Below are 23070 nucleotides of genomic sequence, written 5' to 3'. Positions count from 1 at the left end.
GTCTGGTCCGCATCACCCTGCAAATACGGGCGTCCAATATATATACATTTTTTGGAAAATTACCTATTCGCGGTATTTTCCACTGAACATGATTCACCAGTTCCTGTATTTTCCTATAATTTTCATGACTAAGTGACTTTTTGAGAGGCTTCTTTTTATGTTTGAACTATCAAAGTAGGCAGTTCTAAGTGGTTTTAGAGGGGTTTATTTGCAGATTTTAGCTATTCAAGGGTGGGGGAGGTTGTGGTGAGGTTGTGGTACACATCCCCTGCGAATACCGGTGGCTGACTGTACTACTACTTAAATGTGTTTTCTGTATCTGATTTTCAAAGGCATGCTCAGTACTGTATGCTATGGTATATCCTATCAAAGTGCATGATTTTTTAATATACTAAAACCTTATAATTAGAATTTATAGTACAGTACTACTTGGATGTGCAAGTAAATTATAACCCTCTTCATTTGCTTGATTCGTCTCATATCCCTGGAAAATTTTCCATTGAATATTCCTAACTTGAATAATACATCTGAATAATGTACTGTATATGTATTGGTGATCAGCAAAATTCACCATTGTGTAGATAAACTTCCAGATTCAGATGTATAAACATTGTGTTACTGACATGTTCCATAACCCAGAAGTAATAATACTCTTGCACTGGTAGGACATCAGAAATTACTATTGGCATAAGTACTCTTGACTATAGTTGGTGATTCTAGAGAAGTTGTAATAGGCATTAGGAATACATAGTAGCACTTTTAGGCAACTAGTATTCTAAACTGGCCAAGGTTTTCAGTAATCTTTATCAGGACAATTGATAATGCCTCATCATTTTAGTGCTGCAAGAAATTTACAAAGATTTTTAACATTTTATTTTTGCCTTTAGGCGAGATGCTTTAGCAGTGCCAGTTCTAGTATTCCAAGTGAGTGTGTACATGAGGCTAAGCCATTCTCCTCTATTCCTGGCCCTCCTAGAATACCCATTTTGGGTACCCTGTTGCCTTACAAACTAGGTAAGTTTCTATGCTTTGATATTGATATTTGTAATGATCAACCCTCCCTTGTTCAGTCGTAAGTCAGCTGCGGGTGACGTCACCACAGTGACTTATGATATTGTAGATCTTTAATGCTAAATTTTATATTGCAGTGCTGTATTCTTTTATTTATTTTGTCTATGGTTATCATTAAAATATATACTACAGGCAGTCCCCGGGTTACGACGGGGGCTCCGTTCTTGAGACGCGTTATAACCTGAAAATTGTTGTAAGCTGGAACATCGTCAAAAATCCTTAGAAAACCTTACTTTAATGCTTTTGGTGCATTGAAAACTATGTAAATTGCATTCTTATTGCATTTTTCATAAAAAAAACTTCAAATATTGATTATTTTGCATTTTTGGTGTCATTTGTTGTGACAGATCAGCGTTGTAGGCGTCGTAACCCTGGAACATGCGTAGTAACCCTGGAAGTAATTTCTGATGAATATAATTGAAAAGCGCCTTAACCTCAGAACGTTGTAAGCCGGACCCGTCGTAACCCGGGAACTGTCTGTATTGTAAATGAAAAAACATTTTGTTCATGAAACTTACCTGTCAGATATATATATAGCTGTATTTTCTGAAGTCCGACAGAATTTAAAAAACTTCTGACACACGCAGTGGTCGGCCAGGTGGTTAGTACCCATTCCCGCCGCTGGGAGGCGGGTATCAGGAACCATTCCCATTTTCTATTCATAATTTTTCTGTCGCCGGTGCTGAAAACACCTGTTTTCAGTACCTCTGGCTTAGGATTTTGGAAACTTCATTGCCGCTAAGTATCCTAATTGTCTTTTAATTTATTTACTTGGATTTGTAGCTAGGCATACGCTACCTTAAATTGATTTGAATTTGATTCATTTTTGCATAAGATATCTGAATCTAGTTAGGCTAGTTTCAGAGGGTGTTGTCTGCAAAGATAGGGTGTGGCTACCGAAAGCTTCGGTAGATCCGCACTTGGTATGCACGAGGGGTATGAGTCTTGCTTCTTTCTTGAGATTTGTCATGTAAGGAGTGTGAGACTTTGTCTAATTCCGTAAGGAAGACGTATGATTCTTATGTACGCAATTAATCAGTAAACATGTCTAATTCCGTAAGGAAAAAGTATGATTCGTATGTACGCAATTAATCAGTAAACAAAAGTCAGGGTAGTGAACCTGCTAACCTTCCTGTAGACTTTATTTTGCCTAACCCTATAGTATGGCCTACGGGTTATGAATATGTCTGCGAGAGGTGATCGCTCTCCTTCATTGTTGTGAAGAGTGCTACTTCTGTTATTGTTACTCCTAACACTGTAATGTTGCCTTCGGGCCCTAAAACAGTGTCTGTAGAGGTTATTGCCCTTTCTCTTATACTCTTTCGATTCGTAACTTAGAATCGAAAGTGCTTGCTTTAGAGAGCAATAGTGAAGTGGCTAAGTGCAGTGACAGTGCCCCTTGTGTAGTGGAGGGTGCGTCAGATCGGCCTTATTTTGCCTCTAGGCCGGGACCTCTGCTTGACTCCCAGGACCCCAATAAATTTTAAGCTTTAGCAGGCATTAGTTGTGATACGGGAGAGGAAGCTGGTTGGAGAGTTTCTTCCTCTTCCCAGGATAATTTTGCAAGCTTTTTAGCCCATCTGAAAGGGTTTTTCAGATGATAGATTTTGTTAGTTTCTAGTCGGGACTACGCTGCCGAATTGAACATCGTCGTTCTACCTGCCGTAAGCCCAGTCTCTAACAGGATTCTTGCCCCTTCCTCGTTTGAGACGGGAATCGGAAAAATAAAATGCTCGACTTCCTGGATTACGTTTTGTCAATTCAGTGACTTTCCCCCATTGACAATATACTACGTTTTGTCATGTAAGTGGGTATCCCCTCATTGACAAAATATCTCTTTGTCCCGTAAATGGGTTAGTTCTCATTGACAAACATCTCATTAACTTGATATTGCGTAAGCGAATAAGCTCTTATTGACAAGATTCGGAAGAGCTCTCATTCGTCATTCGCAGACTCGTACAAGAAATAGACTTGTAGACTACGTCAATGAACGCTTATGTCCAATAACATAAGAAGCTTGAGCTGTCTGCTTCGATTCTCTAAGTTTTGTTCATGAAACTTGCCTGTCAGATATGTATGTAGCTGTATTTCCGAATTCAGCTATATATATGTCTGCCAGGTAAGTATGAACAAACTTTATTGTGATATAATATCATATTTTGCCTTGCGTTATTTTACTACTGGTTGGTTCAAGTCATATACGCTTGCTGTAGTTACCTCTTTGGATGGCAACCGAGAGGTCTATTGTCTATTATTTTAAGGACATTTAATCGTTACTCCCTGCAGCCTTCCAGGAGTTTCCGATTTATCTTTTACCGTTGTATGGTAGTGTTCTGACGACACAAACGCATCTATATATTTAGCGTTTTCTGTTTCGCTTAAATATACCAGCTGAGAGTCTCTTTCTGCTCAAAAAATAACGGACCTATTTCATCGTAGAATAGGGTAGCTGGCAACCCAGACATAAAGTTAAGAGACGACGTTCGTAAGCTGCTGGCTGGCTGCTGTGTCTGTCTCCAGTCCAACCGAGCCAGTAACAGATCGTGCGTGTCATGCGCGGTAGGTTTACGTCTCTCTCTCCTGCTGGAAGGGCAAATTGACTGACTAACCGTATCTCTGTGCTGGCGGTTACGTCTCTCCTGCGGGATTGACTGACTAACTGTATCTCTGTCCTACAATCACGGACTTTAGCCTAAGATTGAGGGGATTTCTTACGTGAATGAATAAACGTTGCATTCGTTTTGCCTTACTATGTTCAACAGAGTTATCTCTTAATCCTTTCGGTGCTCGTTACCGCACGGTATAGAACTACGAGTCTACCGCAACATTGCACTTTTATATGCTCTCCTGCTTAGGCAAAGCGCAGCCTTATTAGGGAAGTAAGCATACTCGGGGAGGGAATGGATGAGCTTGCTGGGACCATTTCCTTCCTGAAGAAGTTTGTTTCCCCGAATAGACTGCAATTCAGACCTCCACAGTTTTTTCCTAACGGGAAACTGAAATATTATTCAAGATCTAGGAATGATTCTGAACATCTCTCAGTGCGTCTATCACCTGAGGTGATAGAAAGAAGGTGCCGGACATCTGGATAGGGTTTCAGATGTCCTGGATCTTAATCTGAAAGAAGTAAAAGCAATTCGGTCGTCCCTCCAGTCCTCGAAACGAGTTTTTGGAACCAGTGGTCCAGATCAACTCTGATATTCCACAGCTCTCTCATATCTTAAGAAGTATCTTCTCTTGGTCCCTGTTCGAGTTTACGAGAAAGAGCCTATTATAACAACAGGCGTAGAATGTAACGATCCTCTAGAGGTTCGTTACAGGATTGCAAAAGTCCGTACGAATCATCTCGATCGACGGCAGCAACTATTGACTTCCGAGTGGAATCTTTCTTTAGAAGTAAGTTGAGAGTTGTGGATACTTTAGGGACGCCCTTTCATTCTTCTCTTCGATATGTTGAGGACGAAGAGGCTTCTTCTTCTCTGCTCCCTTATTCTCGATCCGGGATCGGTACCATTAAACGCCATCCTATGATATTGAACGGGGATGGATGTTTATCTCTTTTCCCCCTTTTTTCCCCTTTTTCAAACGCTTAAGAATTGTTATAAGAGGATTTATGACGTCACAGGGAGCGACAATGACGCTGATCGCCCCATGTTGGCCTTCAAGATCCTAGATTCACAGAGGTCACGTCCTTCCTAGTTCACTTTCCAAGGACCTTTTCCGAGAGAGTCGGTCTACTCTAACTCGAAAGGTACCTATAACCTCTCCGCTCTGAGTCTGACTACGTTCAGACTATCGAGATGTTGACAGGAATAAGATTACCGTCTTCCATTTCCGTCTGAAGAATGGGATAAGCTGGCAGTCACAACTATTAAAGAATACGCAAATATGTTGTTGACGGCCTTTGGGCTCAGAGATTTGCTTCTGTCAAACAACAAAGCCCTTCACGATCTTTGAGTTCTGTGGAATCTCGAAACTCGCTCACCATCTACTTTTTGTCTCACCTGTTTTCTCGGGGTCAGACACTCGTGCGAGATCAGGTGACATATAGTAGCCCTGAGTTTCTTGTTGACGAAGTCGGTTGCCCTTACACACCCCCGATGATCGTGTAACATGAGACCAGGTTGGACTGTCAGGCATTCTTCCTTCGGGACTGAATCGCCTTTTTGCTCCTCGCTCCTTTCTCCTGGCACCAGAAGCTCAAGTCAGGAGTTGCTCAGGAGTTGATTCCCTGACGACGTTGGGTTGCGTTGATACACCCCCCAAGGTTTGCTTAGATTGAATCGCCCAGGCAGTCCAGACACTCATCCTTCAGCGAAGAATAGTGCCTTATGGTCTTCAGGGTACAGCCTTGCTGTCCTTGATTCGTCTGACTGGTCAGCTGGTCAGTCACCTGACTTTAGTACAGATGGACTGACTGTGCATGTCCAGATCGAAGCTTTCAATATGGAACTTAGACGTAGTCTGAAGTTCTTGATGTCAAAGCATTCGAACCTCTCCTACCTGTTAACTTCTTGCATGTGATCAGGAAGGCCTTCTTCTAACCACCCTAGATACGACAAAGAGGGTTAGTGAGATGCCATCGTCACAAGTTTTGGCTTTAGAGAACACAAGGCGGTGTGCTCTCTAAGCCTTCCGTTGTGGCCTAAGAATGGAAACCCGTTTTGTCCTTGGGCCAGGAGCTTGGAAGCAAGGATGGCACAAGTTAGTGGGCAGGAGCCAGAGAGAGTCCTGTGCCCTGTCGGGTCTCTCAAGTTTTATCTACATAAAACTCAAGAAAGTCGAAGTCATTCGGGCAATCTGCAGTGTTCCGAAAAAGACCAGAGACTTGCCCATATCGAAGAACACCTTGGCTTTAGTGTTAAGGAGTTCTTTCAAAAATGCTCCTTCATTGTGTTTGCACAAAGATTTGTAATCTTTTTATATGAATGCTCACGAGGTGAGGGCGCGGCCTCGGAAGCATTTCAACAGAGCATGGCACTCAGCAACATCCTGAGTACCATGTTTTAGCGAAGCAACTCTCTGTTCACTTCACACTCCCTGCGAGATGTGAAGATGGCATATGAGATCTGCTGCTCGCTAGGGCCATACGTGTCTGCAGACACAATCTTGGGGGCAAGAAGTACCACTCATTCTATCCTGTGGAAAATGGTTAGGAAGAGCTCTTAATTTAGTTGTTGAGTCGCCGACAACGGCGACTTCTTAACTCTTAAGCCTTAGTTAACACACCTTAACTTTGGCTAGGTTGGTCAGGTGGTGATATATATATTTATATATATATATTTATTTTACTTCTTAGCCCTCATGGTATGGTCAATATGGTCTAGTCACATTGTGGTCACGCCCCCGTTGACAGATCATCTGGAGTGCACCAGCTTTATAGGTCTCTACCTCGCTGGCAACTCTAGTAAAGCAGAAGCAGACTTGGGTGACAGTAATCACGAAGTCAGCTATGCTAACAGGTGGAACCAAGATGTAAATCATCTACATGCATTTGTTTCCCAAAATCCTTCTATTCTGTCCCTTCCCACCTCCAACGGTGGAATTCAGCTATATATATATCTGACAGGTAAGTTTCATGAACAAAATGATATTGTTATGATACAATAAAGTTTGTTCATACTTACCTGGCAGATATATATAATCAAATACCCACCCACCTCCCCTCAGGGGACAGTGGAAATAAAAATTATGAATAGAAAATGGGAATGGTTCCTGATACCCGCCTCCCAGCGGCGGGAAGGGTACTAACCACCTGGCCGACCACTGCGTGTGTCGGAAATTTTTTAAATTCTGTCGGACTTCAGAAAATACAGCTATATATATATCTGCCAGGTAAGTATGAACAAACTTTATTGTATCATAACAATATCATGTTAATAGAATTTTTCTTGTAGGAGGCAGTAGGCCGTCGAATACAAGTACAGACAGTCCCTGGTTATTGGCCAGGGTTCTGTTCTCGGGCGCTGATAAGCGAAAGCTGCCATTAACAGAAACTTGGCTATTTACGGCACTCTGTTAGGTACGTTATCGTGTCATAATTATCGGCACCTTAAAGCGTTGATAACTGAAACTTGGCCTGTTATGACACCGTAAATTGCTGATTTTACATAAAACCGGATCAGCATTAACTGATTCTGCCAGTCACCGGGGACTGCTTGTATAAACAAGGTAATCAGTCAGTTCAAAGGATGAGCATTTGTTCGACAAACAATACAAAATTTTCTCAAATTTCGCTCGAAAAATGGAATGTTCGACATAAACTTTCATCAAACGAGGTAGTACACTGTACTGTAATTCCTTTGGTGAAATGGAAAGAAGTTAAAGGAGTGGTGTGTGAGGACAAGGTTATTTTAAAGTCAATAGCAGACATTTCCAAAGCTCATCAGGACGATCTCGGCCAGGTCTGGTGCACGCTGGGGCTCCAGGGGACACCAAGCGTTCAGGGGCTGCTCTACCACCTGGCGCAGGGTTCCAGGCTGGTTACCCATGGTCCAGTAACGCCTACGACTTATTGCAGTGACGAGTACTATTGGTTTTGATGGAAGGTAATGAATTATTGCTGAACGCAACAAATGGTGATACTGAAGTGGTGATGAGGGATTTCCCAGCAAAGTACAAATAATACGTCCAGTAAAGTACTCCGCTAAAAAGGTAAGACGAGTATAGGTCATGCTATGAAAGGACAGGATAATGACACTGACATGGGAAGAAATAAACCCTTCGGAAGATGTGCTGAACTGGGTGCTAGATGTAAAAATGAAGGATATTATTATTATTATTATTAATTAATTTATTTTTTTTGGTCAGTCATAGTTATCCTATTCGACTGGATGGTTGTATAGTGTGGGGTTCCGGGTTGCAGCCTGCTTCCTTAGGATTCCATCACTTTTCTTACTGTGTGCGCTGTTTCCAGGAGCACACACTTCTGCATAATTCCTGGGGCTGCTTCAGCATTTAATTTTTCCAGGCTCCTTTTCAGGGATCTTGGGATCATGCCTAGTGTCCCTATGATTATGGGTACAATTTCCTTTATTTTCAGGTCTTGATACTTACCAATTTTTTCTCTTAATCATTTACTCTGGTGTCACATGGTATTGCAACATCAATGAGTGATATTTTCTTTTGGATTTGTCAATCAACATCACATTTGGTCTGTTTGCATGTATCGCCCTATCTGTTATGATACCTTAGTCCCAGAGGGTCTTTGCTTGATCGTTTTCTATCGCTCCCTCAGGTTGGTGCTCGTACCACTTATTACTGCAGGGTAGCTCCAGTGGGGGGCTTTTGCTACTAAATCATGACTCTTTGTTCCGATACGTAATACAAACCATCAGTCCTTTAACAATAGGAAAGTAATCAGCGGCAACTGGAAACGGTCGTAAGCTTTGAACAAGGAGGTTCGATAGTTAACTGCTTGTCTGGTAGTCGGGTGTCCCGGCCGACTGGGAGGTGAAGCTTCACTTTGCTTTCGGCCGCCAATGCTGTCAGACGTGTTGTCGCCGCTCTGCCCGCTTCTGTTGTATGCTAAGGATTTACTTCATTCGTGAAGCACATTTTCTTTCTATCTCTTATTCTGAGTGCTTGAGTGAATAACGTGAGTACTTGGTATTGTTTTTTGTATTGTTTATTATCTCTTGGTGATAATGATGTATCCCCGTGAGCCGGAGAGACCCCCCTGCCCCCCCATCATCCGCAGATTGTGCCCTGGCATGGAGGGCCGTAAGTGTGGGGCCTTCAGATCTGTGAGGTAGATCCTCATGAATTGTGTACTCGGTGTCGAGGGTGTGAGTGCTCTCGCGCCGAGTCCTGTGATATTTGTGTGTATTGGTCGGAGGAGCGGTGGGAGCGTTACGAGGGGAGAAAGAAGACGCGTAAACCGGGCAAGGAGTCATCGGAGGGCTCTCCAGTGATCCCTGGTCATGGACACGTCTTCCTCTTTCCTCCCTCCGTCGCAGCTCCCACGTATGGCTCCTTTCCCTTTGGGAGGTTTGTCTCGGTCCTGTTCCTCCCTCGATCAGTCGAGCGTGGAGGAGGGAGCGAGACACCCCGACGTTCAGTTGTACTCGGGGTCTTCCCCGGGGCGAGGGGGAACCCCTCCTACTAACCCGACCATTCCTTCCTCAGGTAAGCCTGCCGCAGGGGACGATCTCGGCCAGGTCTGGTGCACGCTGGGGCTCCAGGGGACACCAAGCGTTCAGGGGCTGCTCTACCACCTGGCGCAGGGTTCCAGGCTGGTTACCCATGGTCCGGTAACGCCTACGACTTCGAGTGTTAACGCCAGGCTATGCTGCCCCTCCTCACCTAGTCTACATGCAGCACGTGACCATGGTGACCCCGTCAGCTGCAGTGCAGGCTCCGCTGGTGGGTCCGCAAAGGAGAGATGTCACCCCGCCCCCTGGTTTTGCCGCTCTCGCCCCAGCCCCTGATTTTCGGTGTCCCAAGAGCTCGCCGCTTGATCTGCTGCCTGTACCCATAATGTCCCTGGCTCCTGTACCGCCTCCTGGGTGCGTACCTGCTGTTCCTGTGCCAGTCCCTGCCGTCGTCGTTCCTGCCCGTGGTGTTGCTGCCCCCTCTGCGGGTCCCTCCGCACAGGTGCAGCCGGGCCCTGTTGCTTCGGCAACTGCCCCGGCTCCGTCCTAGATGGAGGACCTGATGGTGGTCCTGAGGAAGCTGACGAAGAAGAAGAGGAAGGTGTCGTTGTCGTCTGTAGCCGCCTCTTCCCCTTTGACTTCCAAGGCCCCACAGCCAAGGAAGAAGAAGGCAGCCTCCTCCCCCCGTAAGAAGTCTCGCTCAGAGACCTCTAAGGTCTTTCCCACTCCGATGGGACAGTTGGGGCTTCCGCTGGTCCTCCCGTTCCTTCGGGAACGGGGCCTGTCTCTCCTTCCGCTGGGAAGAAGAAGAAGGGGACCAAAGGAGTACCGGCTAACACTGGCACCAGAGGTTCTGCCTCGGTGCCAGGATCCGTCTCGGCCTCTCGTTCGCGAGAGGTACCGAGTGTACGGTCGCCTACCAGTGACCGTGCAGCCAGGGTCCAGGCAGCTGAGCCAGCTAGCCGCCAGGACCCAGGCACGGAGCGGTAGACTGGTGGGGGTCGCTCAGGCAACTCCTGCCAGGCCAGTGATCTGCCGGTACCCAGGGTTGATGCGACGGTCCCACCGGACCGCTCGCGGGTTGAGGCAAGGAAGAGGTCCCCTCGGTTGCCAGTCCAGGCACCGTGGTGCGCCGTGAGGACAGGCCTCGCTCCCACCGCAACAGTGGACTCTACTGGTCCCCTGACCTCTGCTCCCACCGGGACCGGGCGGATAGGGGGACCCGCAGCAGCTCTCCTGACGCTCGAGACCGTCGCCATGGTTCTTGGTCCAGCTGTTACTCCCAGGGGAGCCGCGTGACCAGGCCTGCAGCTCGATCGTCACCACAGGTTGACAATCGCCTGCAGCCCTCCCAGCACGCCGGTTCTGCCGGTAGGCAGGGAGGGAGCGTCAGGTCTTCCTCTCCGATCCCTTTAACTTCCTCGGGCTACACCGGGAAGAGTGAGGCGATCAGGAGCGATTGCGAGGAGTGCGCTTCTCACGGTCCCTCCACGAGGGCCTACGAACCTGGCATGGTCCTAGGACCGACCAGATTGTACGCTCGAGTGGCTGGAGGAGACCATGAGGGGTCTGTTGTGGTTCCTCCTGTGGAAGGAGGAGGGTCTCAGGAGGCGCTCTCTTTGGATGGACTTGACAGTCCATCTCCTCAGGATGCGGTTACTCCCGATAAGAGGTCTTTTGCTGAGGTAATTGTGCTGATTCGTCAGCACAATGACCTCGGGGAAGGATCGCCGTCCTGCCCTCCGAGCCTACGTCTAGGCTGGAGTCGTTCTGGGGTCCCAAAAAGGAACCCAGGACGACGGTGGGTCTGCCGCGATCAGCCTTGGCCGACAGTGTGCTGGACCAAGTCGACTCTCATCTCCGGACAGAAGGGATCGCTTCGGTCTGGCAGGTCGTCCAGGCTCCTTCCCCCCCCTCTACCACGACAGAGGCGGTTCTATGTGCCTTCGGATGACCCTCTGCCGCCGAAACAGGTTAACCCGGAGCTGGCTAGGCTAACTCCGGGGGTGTCTTTTCAACACCTGCTGTTAGAGGTTCTCCCAGCAAGAAGCACTAGCGTTGGAATTGACTGCCATGGCAGCATTCCAAGCAGTCTCATGGTTAGACCTGTGGTCCCTCACAGTGTCTAAGGTCGCGGCCTCCTCGGTTAACATCACTCCTGAAGGATATCCAGCTTTCGTGAGACTGTGCTAGTGTGGAGGTAGGGCCATTTCCTACCTGGCCCACCAGACGGCCAACTTGTGGGCCAACCTGGTTCTGAGGCGTAGGGACGCTGTCCTCACTCGAGTAACCAGTTCGTGAGGACGCGAGGTGGCTCTGGGTCTACGCAACGGACTGGTGCAGAGTTCCCCTGCTCTCTTCCCCAGAGAGATGGTGGACGCTGCGGTGGACCAACGGCGCACTGATGACAGTGAACGATTGGTACACCAGGCAGTCTCGAAGGCGGCTGGGCAGCCTTGAGCCACTGCGGCCAAGCCCAACAGCTTGGTTAGCGCTTCCTCTGCAGCTAAGACAACGGCCTCGTCGAAGCCGAGAGGAAAGACTCTGCCTTCGACGACTTCTGTAAGGAGTGACCGTAACCAGCCCTCCTCCCAGTCCTCCTTTTCCCGAGGAGGAGCCGGGAAGAAGAAGTTGAAGAGAGGAAAACGCTAGGGACGGCGTTCCTCCTCACCTGCTGCCGGAAGTGGGGGGCTGCCTGGCAAGCCATTGGGCAACTTGGCAGCACTATGGAGCCGAGACCTGGATAGTGGATGTCCTTCGCGAAGGATATCTACTACCCTTTGAGTCGCGGCCACCCCTCACCTCCAACCCGGTCCATCTTCAGACGTACGTTCCCAGTTCTACCAGGGATGTGGTGCTTCGGCAGGAAGTAGAAGCCATGCTGAACAAGCGAGCTGTGGAGATCGTACAGTCGACTTTTCCTGGTGGAGAAGTCTTCGGGGGGCTGGCGCCTGGTCATAGATCTCTCTCCCTTGAACCGATTCTTTTGCCAGACTCAGTTCACGATGGAAACAACACGTTCAGTGCTCGAGTCCATCAGGGAGAACGACTTCATGCTTTTTGTGAACTTGAAGGACGTGACGCGTATATCCAGATACCCATTCATCAGTCCTCCAGGAAGTACCTCCGCTTCATCCTCGACAGGACAGTGTACTTTGTTTCGGTCTCTCAACCGCCCCACAGGTGTTTACGCTTGGGCCCATTCGATAGGGATACGTCTTCTGAGGTATCTTGATGATTGGTTGGTCCTGGCTAGCTCCCGCTCACAGTTGGTGCAGGACAGGGATTAACTCTTCGAGTTCTGCTGCGATCTGGGGATCGTGGTGAATTTCGAGAAGTCAGATCTCGAGCCCAACCAGAGGATGAAGTACCTGGGCATGCTGATCGATATGGTAGCAGGGCGAGTCTTCCCTGCAGACTTGCGGATCAGCAGGTTCAGGGAGGCAACCAGACGGTTCCTGTCCCTACAGGAACAGCCAGCTCAGCAGTGGCAGGTCGTGATTGGTCACCTGTCGTCTCTCGAGAAGCGAGTCCCTCACGGGCGTCTTCACCTGCGGTCTCTTCAGTGGAGGCTAAAGGATGGTTGGTCACAGGCAAGGGACCCACCTTACTTTCCCGTGTCTCTCACGGAGGAGGTGAGGCAGGACTTAGCCTGGTGGCTGGACGACGGGAACCTCGTAAGAAAAGTGCCTCTTCACACTCTCTCTCTCTCTCTCTCTCTCAACATCTATCCCTCCCCTCTTCTTCTCTCTCTCTCTCTCTCTATCTCTCATCTCTCTCTCTCTCTCTCTTCTCTCTCTCTCTCTCTATCCCGGAGATGTTGCTGTTTTCAGACACGTCGACCGAGGGGTGGGGCGCACACCTGGAGGAGTTACTGGCTGCGGGTGTGTGAGATCACCACAACAAGCACCTTCACATCAACGTCCTGGAGCTCAAGACAGCGTTCCTCGCTCTCCAAGAGTTCCAGGACCGTCTGATGGGACACTCAGTGGTGTTGATGAGTGACAACACCACGGTAGTGGCATACGTCAACAAACAGGGCCCTAGTGTCCCTCCCGTTGCGCCAGTTGACGTTGCAGGTGCACGAGTGGGCCGTGGCTCACTTGGTAGAGCTGTCAGCATGCTACATTCAAGGCAAGAGGAACGTAGTGGCAGACAAGCTCAGCTGTCAGAATCAGGTGATAGGAACCGAATGATCCCTTCACCCAGGCGTGGCTGAAAGGCTCTTCAACTTGTGGAGGCATCCAGTGGTGGATCTGTTCGCCACCTGGCACAACAGAAAACTCCAGGTTTTCTACTCAGTTGTGCCGGACCCATGGGCAGCTGCAGAGGACGCACTTCAACATCCGTGGGACAGCCTCTTCGTTTACGCCTTTCCCCCGTTCTGTCTGATTCGCAAAGTGATCAGCAGGGTGCTGGTCACCGTGAACCTTCGGATGATTCTGGTGGCACCCAAATGGCCCCAGGCCGTTTGGTATCCGGACCTGCTGGCTCTGCATGCCGAAGCACCAAGAGAGCTTCCCCCCTGGCACAACCTCCTGTGCCAGCCACACGTAAAACGGTACCACCGATCGGTTCGATCCCTGTCTCTTCACGCTGGCTGTTATCCACCATCTCTTGCGAGAGAGAGGCTTTCCTCGTCGAGCAGCAACAGAGATGGCTGGGTACCTCAGGCAGTCCTCTGCAGCTGTGTACCAGGGGAAGTGGTCCGTCTTCAGCAGGTAGCAGATTTCCTCGTCTTCCTTCGCCGAGAGAAGCTCCTCTCCGTCTCCACAGTTAAAGGCTACAGAGCCGCCCTGGCCCTAGTCCTTAAACGGTGGGGAGTGGATATCTCCTCTTCCTTCGAGATCTCCCTCCTAATTAAGAGCTTCGAGAGATCTTGCCCACCCAGGGAACTCAGGCCCCCGGGGTGGGATGTGACTCTCGTCCTCAGGAGTTTGACTCGAAGACCCTTCGAGCCACTCCGAGAATTGTCAGACAGGGATCTGACCCTCAAGACCCTCTTCTTGCTGGCCCTGGCATTGGTGAAGAGAGTAGGGGAACTTCATGGTCTTTCCTTCGATGTTAAGCATACGAGGGGATGGGGATCTGTCACGCTCGATTTAGTCCTGAACTTCGTAGCGAAGACTCAGAATCCTTTGGTCCCTGACGACCAGTTTAATTCATTCACGATCCCCTCCCTGAAGGACTTCGCTGATGATGATGCGGATGAGATGCTGCTTTGTCCTGTGAGGGCGCTACTGCGCTATCTGAAGAGAACTTGGCACCTCAGGCCTGAGTGTCAACGCCTCTTCGTTAGCACCAGGGTTACCAAGAAAGAAGTGTCTAAGAACACTCATTCTTTCTGGCTTTGTGAGGTGATCAGGAGGACGTACACTGCTGATAGGAGTGACGACACCCGTACCCTTCGTCTGAGAGCCCATGAAGTCAGAGGTATTGGTCCAACCCTTGCGTTCCGCAAGAACTTCTCCGTGGCACAGGTGTTGAAGGCAGGGGTTTGGGCCAACCAGACCACCTTCACATCTTTTCATCTTCGGGATATCGCCCACAGGTCCTTGGATACCTTCTCCTGGGGACCCGTGGTGGCTGCTCAACAAGTTGTGTCGTCTACCCAGCTCCCGAGCGGACAGAACAGCATCGCATCCTTGTGCGACTGCATGAATGGACGAGTGAAAGAGAGTGTGACTGGCCTCTCTTCCTCCTCTTTTCTCCCCTCTACCTGTGGGCAGAGGGCTGCGGTCGTCACTACGCTGGACAGGAGGCAGATGCAGGTAAGCTACGCGACTGAGCTCCATCCTATCCCTTTCAGTAGGGATAGGAGCGGTTATCCACCACTTCCCTAACAAGGGGGGGAGTGGATGCCAACAAGAGACAAACCCATGACCTTTTTTGGCTCTTGAAGTAGGAACTAGTTCTTGCTTGCTATTCATAAGAGGCACGCTTGCCTCCCTCTTATGAATTTAGTCCAGAAGTCTGACCACTGATCTTGCGGTACACACCCCGATTAGCTGGACAGAGGCTAGGATCCCTCCCTCTGCTCTTACGACCAGGGAGGGAACCAAGGTCGGACGAACACCAGTCTGTTCATAAGACTCAGATTCCACCCACCAATAAGTGAGTCATCTTATTGTTAAAGGACCGATGGTTTGTATTACGTATCGGAACAAATCACAATTTGTCGAAAATTGTATTTTGTTCATGAAACTTACCTGTCAGATATATATATAGCTGTATTCTCCGAAGTCCGACAGAATTTCAAAACTCCCGGCACACGCAGTGGGCGGCCAGGTGGTTAGTACCCATTCCCGCCGCTGGGAGGCGGATATCAGGAATCATTCCCATTTTCTATTCAGATTTTTCTCTGTCGCGGTAGTGAAAACACCTGTTTCCACTACCTCCGCCTAGGATTTTGAAACTTCATTAGCCGCTTAAGTATCCTACTTATTTTTTGAATGATTGACTTGGATTTGTGGCTAGGCATACGCTATCATAAATTAATTAAAATTTTTTCATTGCATATGATGTCTGAATCTAGTTAGCCTAGTTTCAGACTTTGTTGTCTGCAACGGGTAAGGGGAGGCTACCGAAACCTTCGGTAGACACTCGCTTAGTATACATGACGTTACATGTTTTCTTTGTTGAAAGATCAATGTAATTAGTGTAATGTTGACTGATTCCGAAAGAGACGTATGATTCGTATGTACGCAAATTAGAGCGTGATAGAATCAGGAGGTCTTCCTCCACAGTAACAGAAGTTAGGATAATGAACCTACTAACCTCCAGTAGACTTTATTTTGCCTAACCCTGTGGTATGGCTTACGGGCCTAGAGGAAGTTCTGTGAGAAGTAATGCCCTTTCTATTATGGTGGATTACATCAAGTAAGCTTGAAAAAGTGCTCGCTCTCCACTCAGTGTTGTGAGTGTAGTGATGTTGATTTTGCCCCCTAGTGTTGTGGAGGGGGCGTCAGATCGGCCTTATAATGCCTCTAGGTCTAGACCTCTGTCGGACTCCCAGGACCACAGGGAGAGCATGTCGAAAGCCCCCGAAGGAGGGTTACGAGGAACCCCCACCGATCTGGCGTCCCTTCGGCAAGACCTGAAGACGCTTCTCAGGCTGCCAAAGATCGTTGGGCACGTGCACGAATCCTGAAGGATTGCTTCTGTCCTCTGAGGCGTCCTCCCCGTACAGGGGTGGAGCTCTCGGAAGGACTCGCGCCCTTTAAATAGAAGCTTATTGAGGAGGACGCTTCACGTCCTCTCTCTATTGTCGTGCGATTGTAATCGCCGCCTTAACAATTTGACGACTTTCCAACACATGGGAGAAAGAAGAAGGAAATAGGAAGAACGCTGTTAAGCGCCCAGATCGCCTTATCATTCTTACTGTGAAAAGGAAGGAAGAACGTACCCTAAGGCGTCCTTTTGAGTGCGTTTCTGGAAGTGTCGATGAGCGTGACAGAGACGCAAGATGTCTCACAAGCGGGCCGCCGTCTTTGTCAGGAGTTGCGAACGTCCTAATACTCGTCCGGACGACGATCACCGTACATCGGCTTATGACTAGCACGCTTCATGAGCGGCGCTCCCCTTGAAGGCAGGACGCTTTTGAGGACGCTTTTCGGGACGCCTCCGTATTTGATAAGCAACAGTCATGTCGAAGTTTTTTACCAAGACGTACGGGAGAAACCTTGGTTTTCTTAATAAGAATCTTATCGACGTTTGGGTATGATGGCGGATAGGAAATATCTACTTCCTTCCGTAAACCCTAGAGATGAACAGGAATTCTGTCTCTTCCGCGATTTATGAGGAAATTACGAAGATTTAAAGAGTTCCTGGATTAACTTCCTTCCTTAAGGAAATATATTCTCTTTCTATCGTTCTATTAACGAAAAGAACGAAGATAGTAAAAGTTTTTTCCTTTCTCTATCTGCCTCGGCAGGGAAAGAAGGTAGTAGAGTATCTGCTGTATGATAATACGATACGGTCAAATCATAGCACATACCGTAGTTACTTCTTTGCTGTGCAACTCTATTACCAGTATCCTTACAGGACTTTCCTAGGAAGGACTACGCTTAAAGGGATTGTTATGACAATACCTAATTAGCTTCTAGATTTATCGAAGTCTTGTTTCGCTTAAATATACATTAATAAGAACTTCCTGAAGTTCGATAATAATTTTATGATTCCTTTATTGAATGGAGTAGCTGGCAACTCTGGAAGAGTAAGGCCAGACAGCTAACGGAGGGGGCTGCTATCGCTTAGACCAACGCAGTAACCATCTATTGCTCAGTCATGAGAGGTCGGTCCTGCGGGATGGAATGACTAACCGTATCTCTCCCCTACAATCGCGGTCTTAGCGCCTCGGATTGAGGGGATAGTTAAGCAAACATAAATAAAATATTGTCTGCCTTTTGCTAAGAAACGTTCAATAAGAAAGATATTCCAGCCTTTCAATGCTGATTACCGTAGGTAACATTATTAAAGGAATCTAACGCAGCAGAACACTATATATTATATAATGTTCTCATGCTTACGAAAGCATGGCTTATTAGAGTACATGCTTAGTGAGAAGATGAATGTAGTAGAGAATTCACTTTTAAGTCTACGGTATATGGTCAAGTCTTATGGCCTTTCATGCATCAGGGCGCTCGACAAGATCCTCTCTGAGATGCCCTTGGTGTTCTAGGCACCAATACGCTCGGTAAGACTCTCGCGAGGACGTCTCTTGAAGATGCTCAACGTCCTACGCATTGAGACGTGAGGAAGCTTTTGCCGATGCTCGACGTCCTACACGAAGAGACGCTCATCAGGACGCTCTGGAAGACGCTCGACGTCATAAACATTGATAGGTTTTTGGAAGACGCTCGATGTTTCTTACACATCTGGACGCTGCCAGGACGCTAGCGAGGACGCTTTGAAGACGTTCGGCATCCTACACGTCATGCGTCAGCAGAGCACTTACCAGGACGTTCTTCAGATGTCTACTTTGCTTTCTACGAAGGGAGCGTTCAATAGAATCCATGACTTGATGAATTCCAGAAAAACTGTAAGCAGATTTCGGTGTCATAAACGCCTCGTCTACTTTTTCGGGACTGCGCTGCCAAAGGGGAACATTAAGGTCCTACCTGTCGTAAGCCCAGTCTCTGATTAGGAATCTTGCCCCTTCCTCGATTTCTGCGGGAATCTGGGAAAACTATATGCTCGAATTCCTGGATTATTTTCTGTCATGTAAATGGGTTAGTTCTCATTGACAAAGATCTTCATAACATTTTTTATCGCTTAAGCGGATAAGCTCTCATTAACAAAATTCGAGAGAGCTCTCATTCATTAGTCGGAGGCTCATCCAGGAAAAAGACTTGTAGACTAGTCCATGAAGTCTTATGTCCAATATCATAAGAAGCTTGAACTGTCCTTTTCGATCCTCGGTTCTCACTTGATCTCCATTCGAATAATGTTAATTCGTTCTCTTGGCAAAGAGAACGAAGACAGTCAATTTCCATTCTCTCTCTCTTCCTCGTCGAGGAAAGAATGTAGTAGAGAATTTTATGTTCAAGTGACTACAATACTTACGTATTTTATCTTTTGCGTCATATTACTCAATGTAGGGTTCAAGTCATATACGCATAATCATGGTTACCTCTACAGATGGCAACCGAAAAGACGGTTATTGTAAATGTATTTAATCGTCCTTCCTGCAAACTTCCAGGAGTTTCCGCTGTAGGACAACGCTAAAGGTATTGTTACAACAACACTAACTCAGCGTCGGCATCTAGCGAATTATGTTTCGCTTAAATATGCCTGCTTGAGAATTTCCTTATCGATAATAGTAACAAACCTATTCCTTCGTAGAAGAGAGTAGCTGGTAACTCAGCAGAATAGTGCGAGATGAGAGGGTTGCTGTCATTGTGGATGACGCAGTATATTTAATCGGTACTCCAGGCAACTTTCCAGGAGTTTCCGATTTAACATTGGTTAATTAAGCGTAATGTTACGACAACACAAAATCAGCTTCTGTATTTAGCGAATTTTGTTTTCGCTTAAATATGCCAACTTGAGAGTTTCTGTTCAAATAATGTAAAATCTATTCCTTAGATGAATAGAATAGCTGGCAACTCGGCATAAGACTGCGAGAAGGTGAACATAAGCTGCTGCCTGCTGCCTGTGACTGTCACAGTGTCACCAACTCAGTATCAGGTAGCTCGCTGTTAAGCTCAGTCGGTTACGTCTCTCTCTCCCGCGGGATTGATTGACGAACCATATCTCTACCCTACAATCATGACTTTCGCCTCGGGTTGAGGGGATTTCTAGTAATCATGAATAAACACGAACTTCCTATTGCTAAGAAATTTTCAACAGAGATATCTCTTAGACCTGTTCACGCTGCTTACCGCACTGTAACAGAATTCTGTACGAGTTTACCGCGGGCATAGCACTATAATAATGCTCTCCTGCTTATGCAAAGCGCAGCCTTATTAGGGAAGGAAGCATGCTAGTGAGGGAATGGATGAGTCTGCTGGGGACCATTTCCTCGCTGGAGAAGCTTGTTTCCCTGAATAGACTGCAATTCAGACCTCTACAGTTTTTTCCTGCAGGAGGACTGAAATAACATCAAAGATCTAGAAATAATTCTAAACATCTCTCAATGGGTTGACGATCACCTCAGGTGATACCGAGAGGGTGCCAGGCATCCGGACAGAGGTACAGAGGTCCTGGACATAATCTAAGAGAATTGGAAGCAATTTGGTTGGCTCTCCAGTTCCTCGAAGAGTGAGTTTTTGGTCGATTGGTCAAATCATCTCAGATAATTTCGCAGCTCTCTCTATCCCAAGAAGAGAGATGGTTATCGACATAGGCACGGAACGTAACGATCCTCAAGAGGTTTGTTACACTATTGCACGTCCGTGCGGATTCTTCTCGATCGGCGGCAGCAAATACTGACGTCTGAGTAATCCTCGCTTAGAAGTATGTCGAGAGTTGTGGTGGAGACGTTGGAGACGTCCTTTCGTAGATTTCTTCGCAATATTGAAGACGAAGAAGCTTCCTCTACGTTGCTCCCCTTATTCTCGATTTCGAGAGCGGTAGCAATAGACGCAATCATATAGTATGGAATGGGGATAGTTGGTTAGTCTCTTTTCCCCTATTCAAAAGCTTAGGAAATCTGATAAGATAATCGCTGGCGTCAGAGGGAGCGAGAAAGACGCTGATCGCCCCATGTTGGCCTTCGAGAGGCTGATTCGCAGAGAGGTCACGTCCTTCAGAGGGCATTTTCCAAGGACCCTTCCCGAGAGAATCGGTCTACTCTAACAGCCTCACTTCGAGAGGTACCTAAAACCTCTCCGCTCTGAGTCTGGATGCGTTCAGACTGTCGAGAAGCGAGAGGATTTTCAAGATTAATTACAAGTCTCATTGCCAAAGCAAAGCAGTGCTGCATATTTTGCAGTGTACCAATCGGAGTGGGCCGATTCTGGAGATAGTGCAGGAAGAATGACTGCTCCTACACCTCCACCTCTGTTAATTACTTTACCGTCTTCCCTTTCCGTCTGAATTATGGGATAAGCTAACAGTCCCAACGATTGTAGAATACGGAAATATGTTGTTGACGGCCTCTAGGCTCAGAGATTCGGATCTGTCAAACAACAAAGCCCTTCACGATCTTTGAGGTCTGCGGAAATCTTGATGGAACTTAGACGTAGTCTGAAGTTCTTGATGTCAAAGCATTTCGAACCTCTCCTTTCTGTAAACTTAATACACGTGACCAGAAAGGCTAATTTTCTAACCACTCTAGCTACGGCAATGAGGGTTAGTGAGGTTTTAGCCATCATCAGAGGTTTTGGCTTTAGAGGACATAATTCGGTGTCCTCTAAGCCTTCCGTTCTTGCTAAGAACGAAAACCCGTCTAACCCTTGGCCCAGAGGCCTGGAGATCAAGGGGATGGCACAAATTATTGGGCAAGAGCCACAGAGAGTCCTGTGCCCTGTCGGGGCTCTCAAGTTTTATCTTGATAAAACTAAAGAAAGTCAAGGTCATTCGGACAATCTGCGGTGTTCCGTAAAAAGACCAGACTTGCCCATGTCGAAGAACGCCCTGGGCGTTATTTTAAGGAGTCTTTCTAAGAGGCTCATTCGTCATGTTTGAACAAAGATTTGAAACCTTTTTCAAAGTAAATGCTCACGAGGTGAGGGCGCGGCCTCGTGAAGCATTTCAACAGAGCATGACACTCAGTAATATCCTGAGTGCCACGTTTGAGCGAGGCAACTCTGTGTTCGCTTCACACTCCCGACGGGATGTGAAGACGACATATGAGATCTGCGAGTCGCTAGGACCATACATATCCGTAGAAATATTATTGGAGGCAGGAAGCAGCACGAATCCTATCCTATAGAAAAGGGATAGGTGTGCTTTTAACTTTGAAGGGTTGGTCGCTTGAGGCGCGTTCCCTTTCGTTAGCCTAGAATTATGGGACTAACTTCGATAGGTTAGGTCAGGTGGTGGTTTTAGCTTCGTTGCCCTCACAGTATGGTCAATATGGTCTAGTCACATTGTGGTCACGCTCCCGTTGACAGATCATCTAGAGCGCACCAACTACACAGGTCACTACCTTGTTGGCAACTCTAGTAAAGCAAAAGCAGACTTCGGTGACAGTAATCAAGAAGTCAGCTATGCTAACAGGTAAGGAATCAAGATGTCAATCATCTGCACTTGAGGTGTTTCCTAATCCTTCTATTCTGTCCCTTCCCACCTCCAATGGTGGGATTCAGCTATATATATATCTGACAGGTAAGTTTCATGAACAAAATGTTATTGTTATGATACAATAAAGTTTGTTCATACTTACCTGGCAGATATATATAATTAAAGTACCCACCCACCTCCCCTCAGGGGACAGTGGTATGAAAAATCTGAATAGAAAATGGGAATGATCCTGATAGAAAATGGGAATGATCCGATATCCCGATCCCGCGGCGGGAATGGGTACTAACCACCTGGCCGCCGCCCACTGCGTGTGCCGGGAGTTTTTTTTTGAAATTCTGTCGGACTTCGGAGAATACAGCTATATATATATCTGCCAGGTAAGTATGAACAAACTTTATTGTATCATAACAATAACATTTTTCCTAACTATACAAACCTGAGGTCCTTTACACATAGTCCCACCTCATGCCACCCCTCACTCTGTTTCCTGGGCCTAAAGCAAAGTGAATCTTCACCTCCCAGTTGGCCGGGACACCCGACTACCGGACTAGCAGTTAACTATCGAACCTCCTTGTTCAAAGCTTACGACCGTTTCCAGCTGCCGCTGATTACATTCCTATTGTTAAAGGACCTCAGGTTTGTATAGTTAGGAAAAATACCATTTTCGACAAATTGTGATTTTTGTACTGGTTCTGTGCAAGTGCCGGACGTTCGCTTGGTATGTGGTTTATGGTCTCGTTTTTCATATTGCACTTCCTGCATATGGGTGAGATGTTATTTCCATCTATCATTCTTTGGATATATCTGGTTTTGAGGGTCTGATATTGTGCTACTGTTAGCATTCCTTCTGTTTCCTTCTTGAGTTCTCCCTCTGTAGCCATTGCCATGTTTCATCACTGACCAGTTCTTTCATCTGTCTCATGTGCGTACTGTCTGTGCATTGATTTGTTGTGCTATTCTTCCGTTCTGTTTGTCATTCTCTCCTGTCTGCTTATTTCTGGGTCTTTGTCTACTTTTATCAGTCCTTCTTCCCATGCACTCATGAGCCACTCTTTTTCAATGGTTGTCAGATATTGCCCCAGTGCTCTGCTCTTGATGTTGACGCAATCATCTATGATTAGTAGTCCTCTCTCTCCTTCCTTTCATGATATGTATAGTCTGTCCATATTTGCTCTTGGGTGTAGTAGTGCTTTGTGTATTGTCATGTGTTTCCTAGTTT

The 23070-nt window shown here is 47.2% G+C and overlaps 1 protein-coding gene across 2 annotated transcripts in view; it reads left to right on the top strand.

Annotated features, from left to right (window-relative positions):
• Nucleotides 1-23070, top strand: part of LOC135203154 (probable cytochrome P450 CYP44) — a 168037-nt gene that overhangs the window by 8639 nt on the left and 136328 nt on the right. For both annotated transcript variants that reach the window (XM_064232830.1, XM_064232831.1), the window contains exon 2: nucleotides 888-1014. In XM_064232830.1, coding sequence (XP_064088900.1) covers nucleotides 888-1014 — 127 coding nt within the window. The remainder of the gene's footprint in view (nucleotides 1-887; nucleotides 1015-23070) is intronic.

Source organism: Macrobrachium nipponense, chromosome 33 (genome assembly GCF_015104395.2).
Source record: "Macrobrachium nipponense isolate FS-2020 chromosome 33, ASM1510439v2, whole genome shotgun sequence".
Classification (NCBI taxonomy): Eukaryota; Metazoa; Arthropoda; class Malacostraca; order Decapoda; family Palaemonidae; genus Macrobrachium; species Macrobrachium nipponense.
This window is presented reverse-complemented; position numbering and strand designations above follow the sequence as displayed.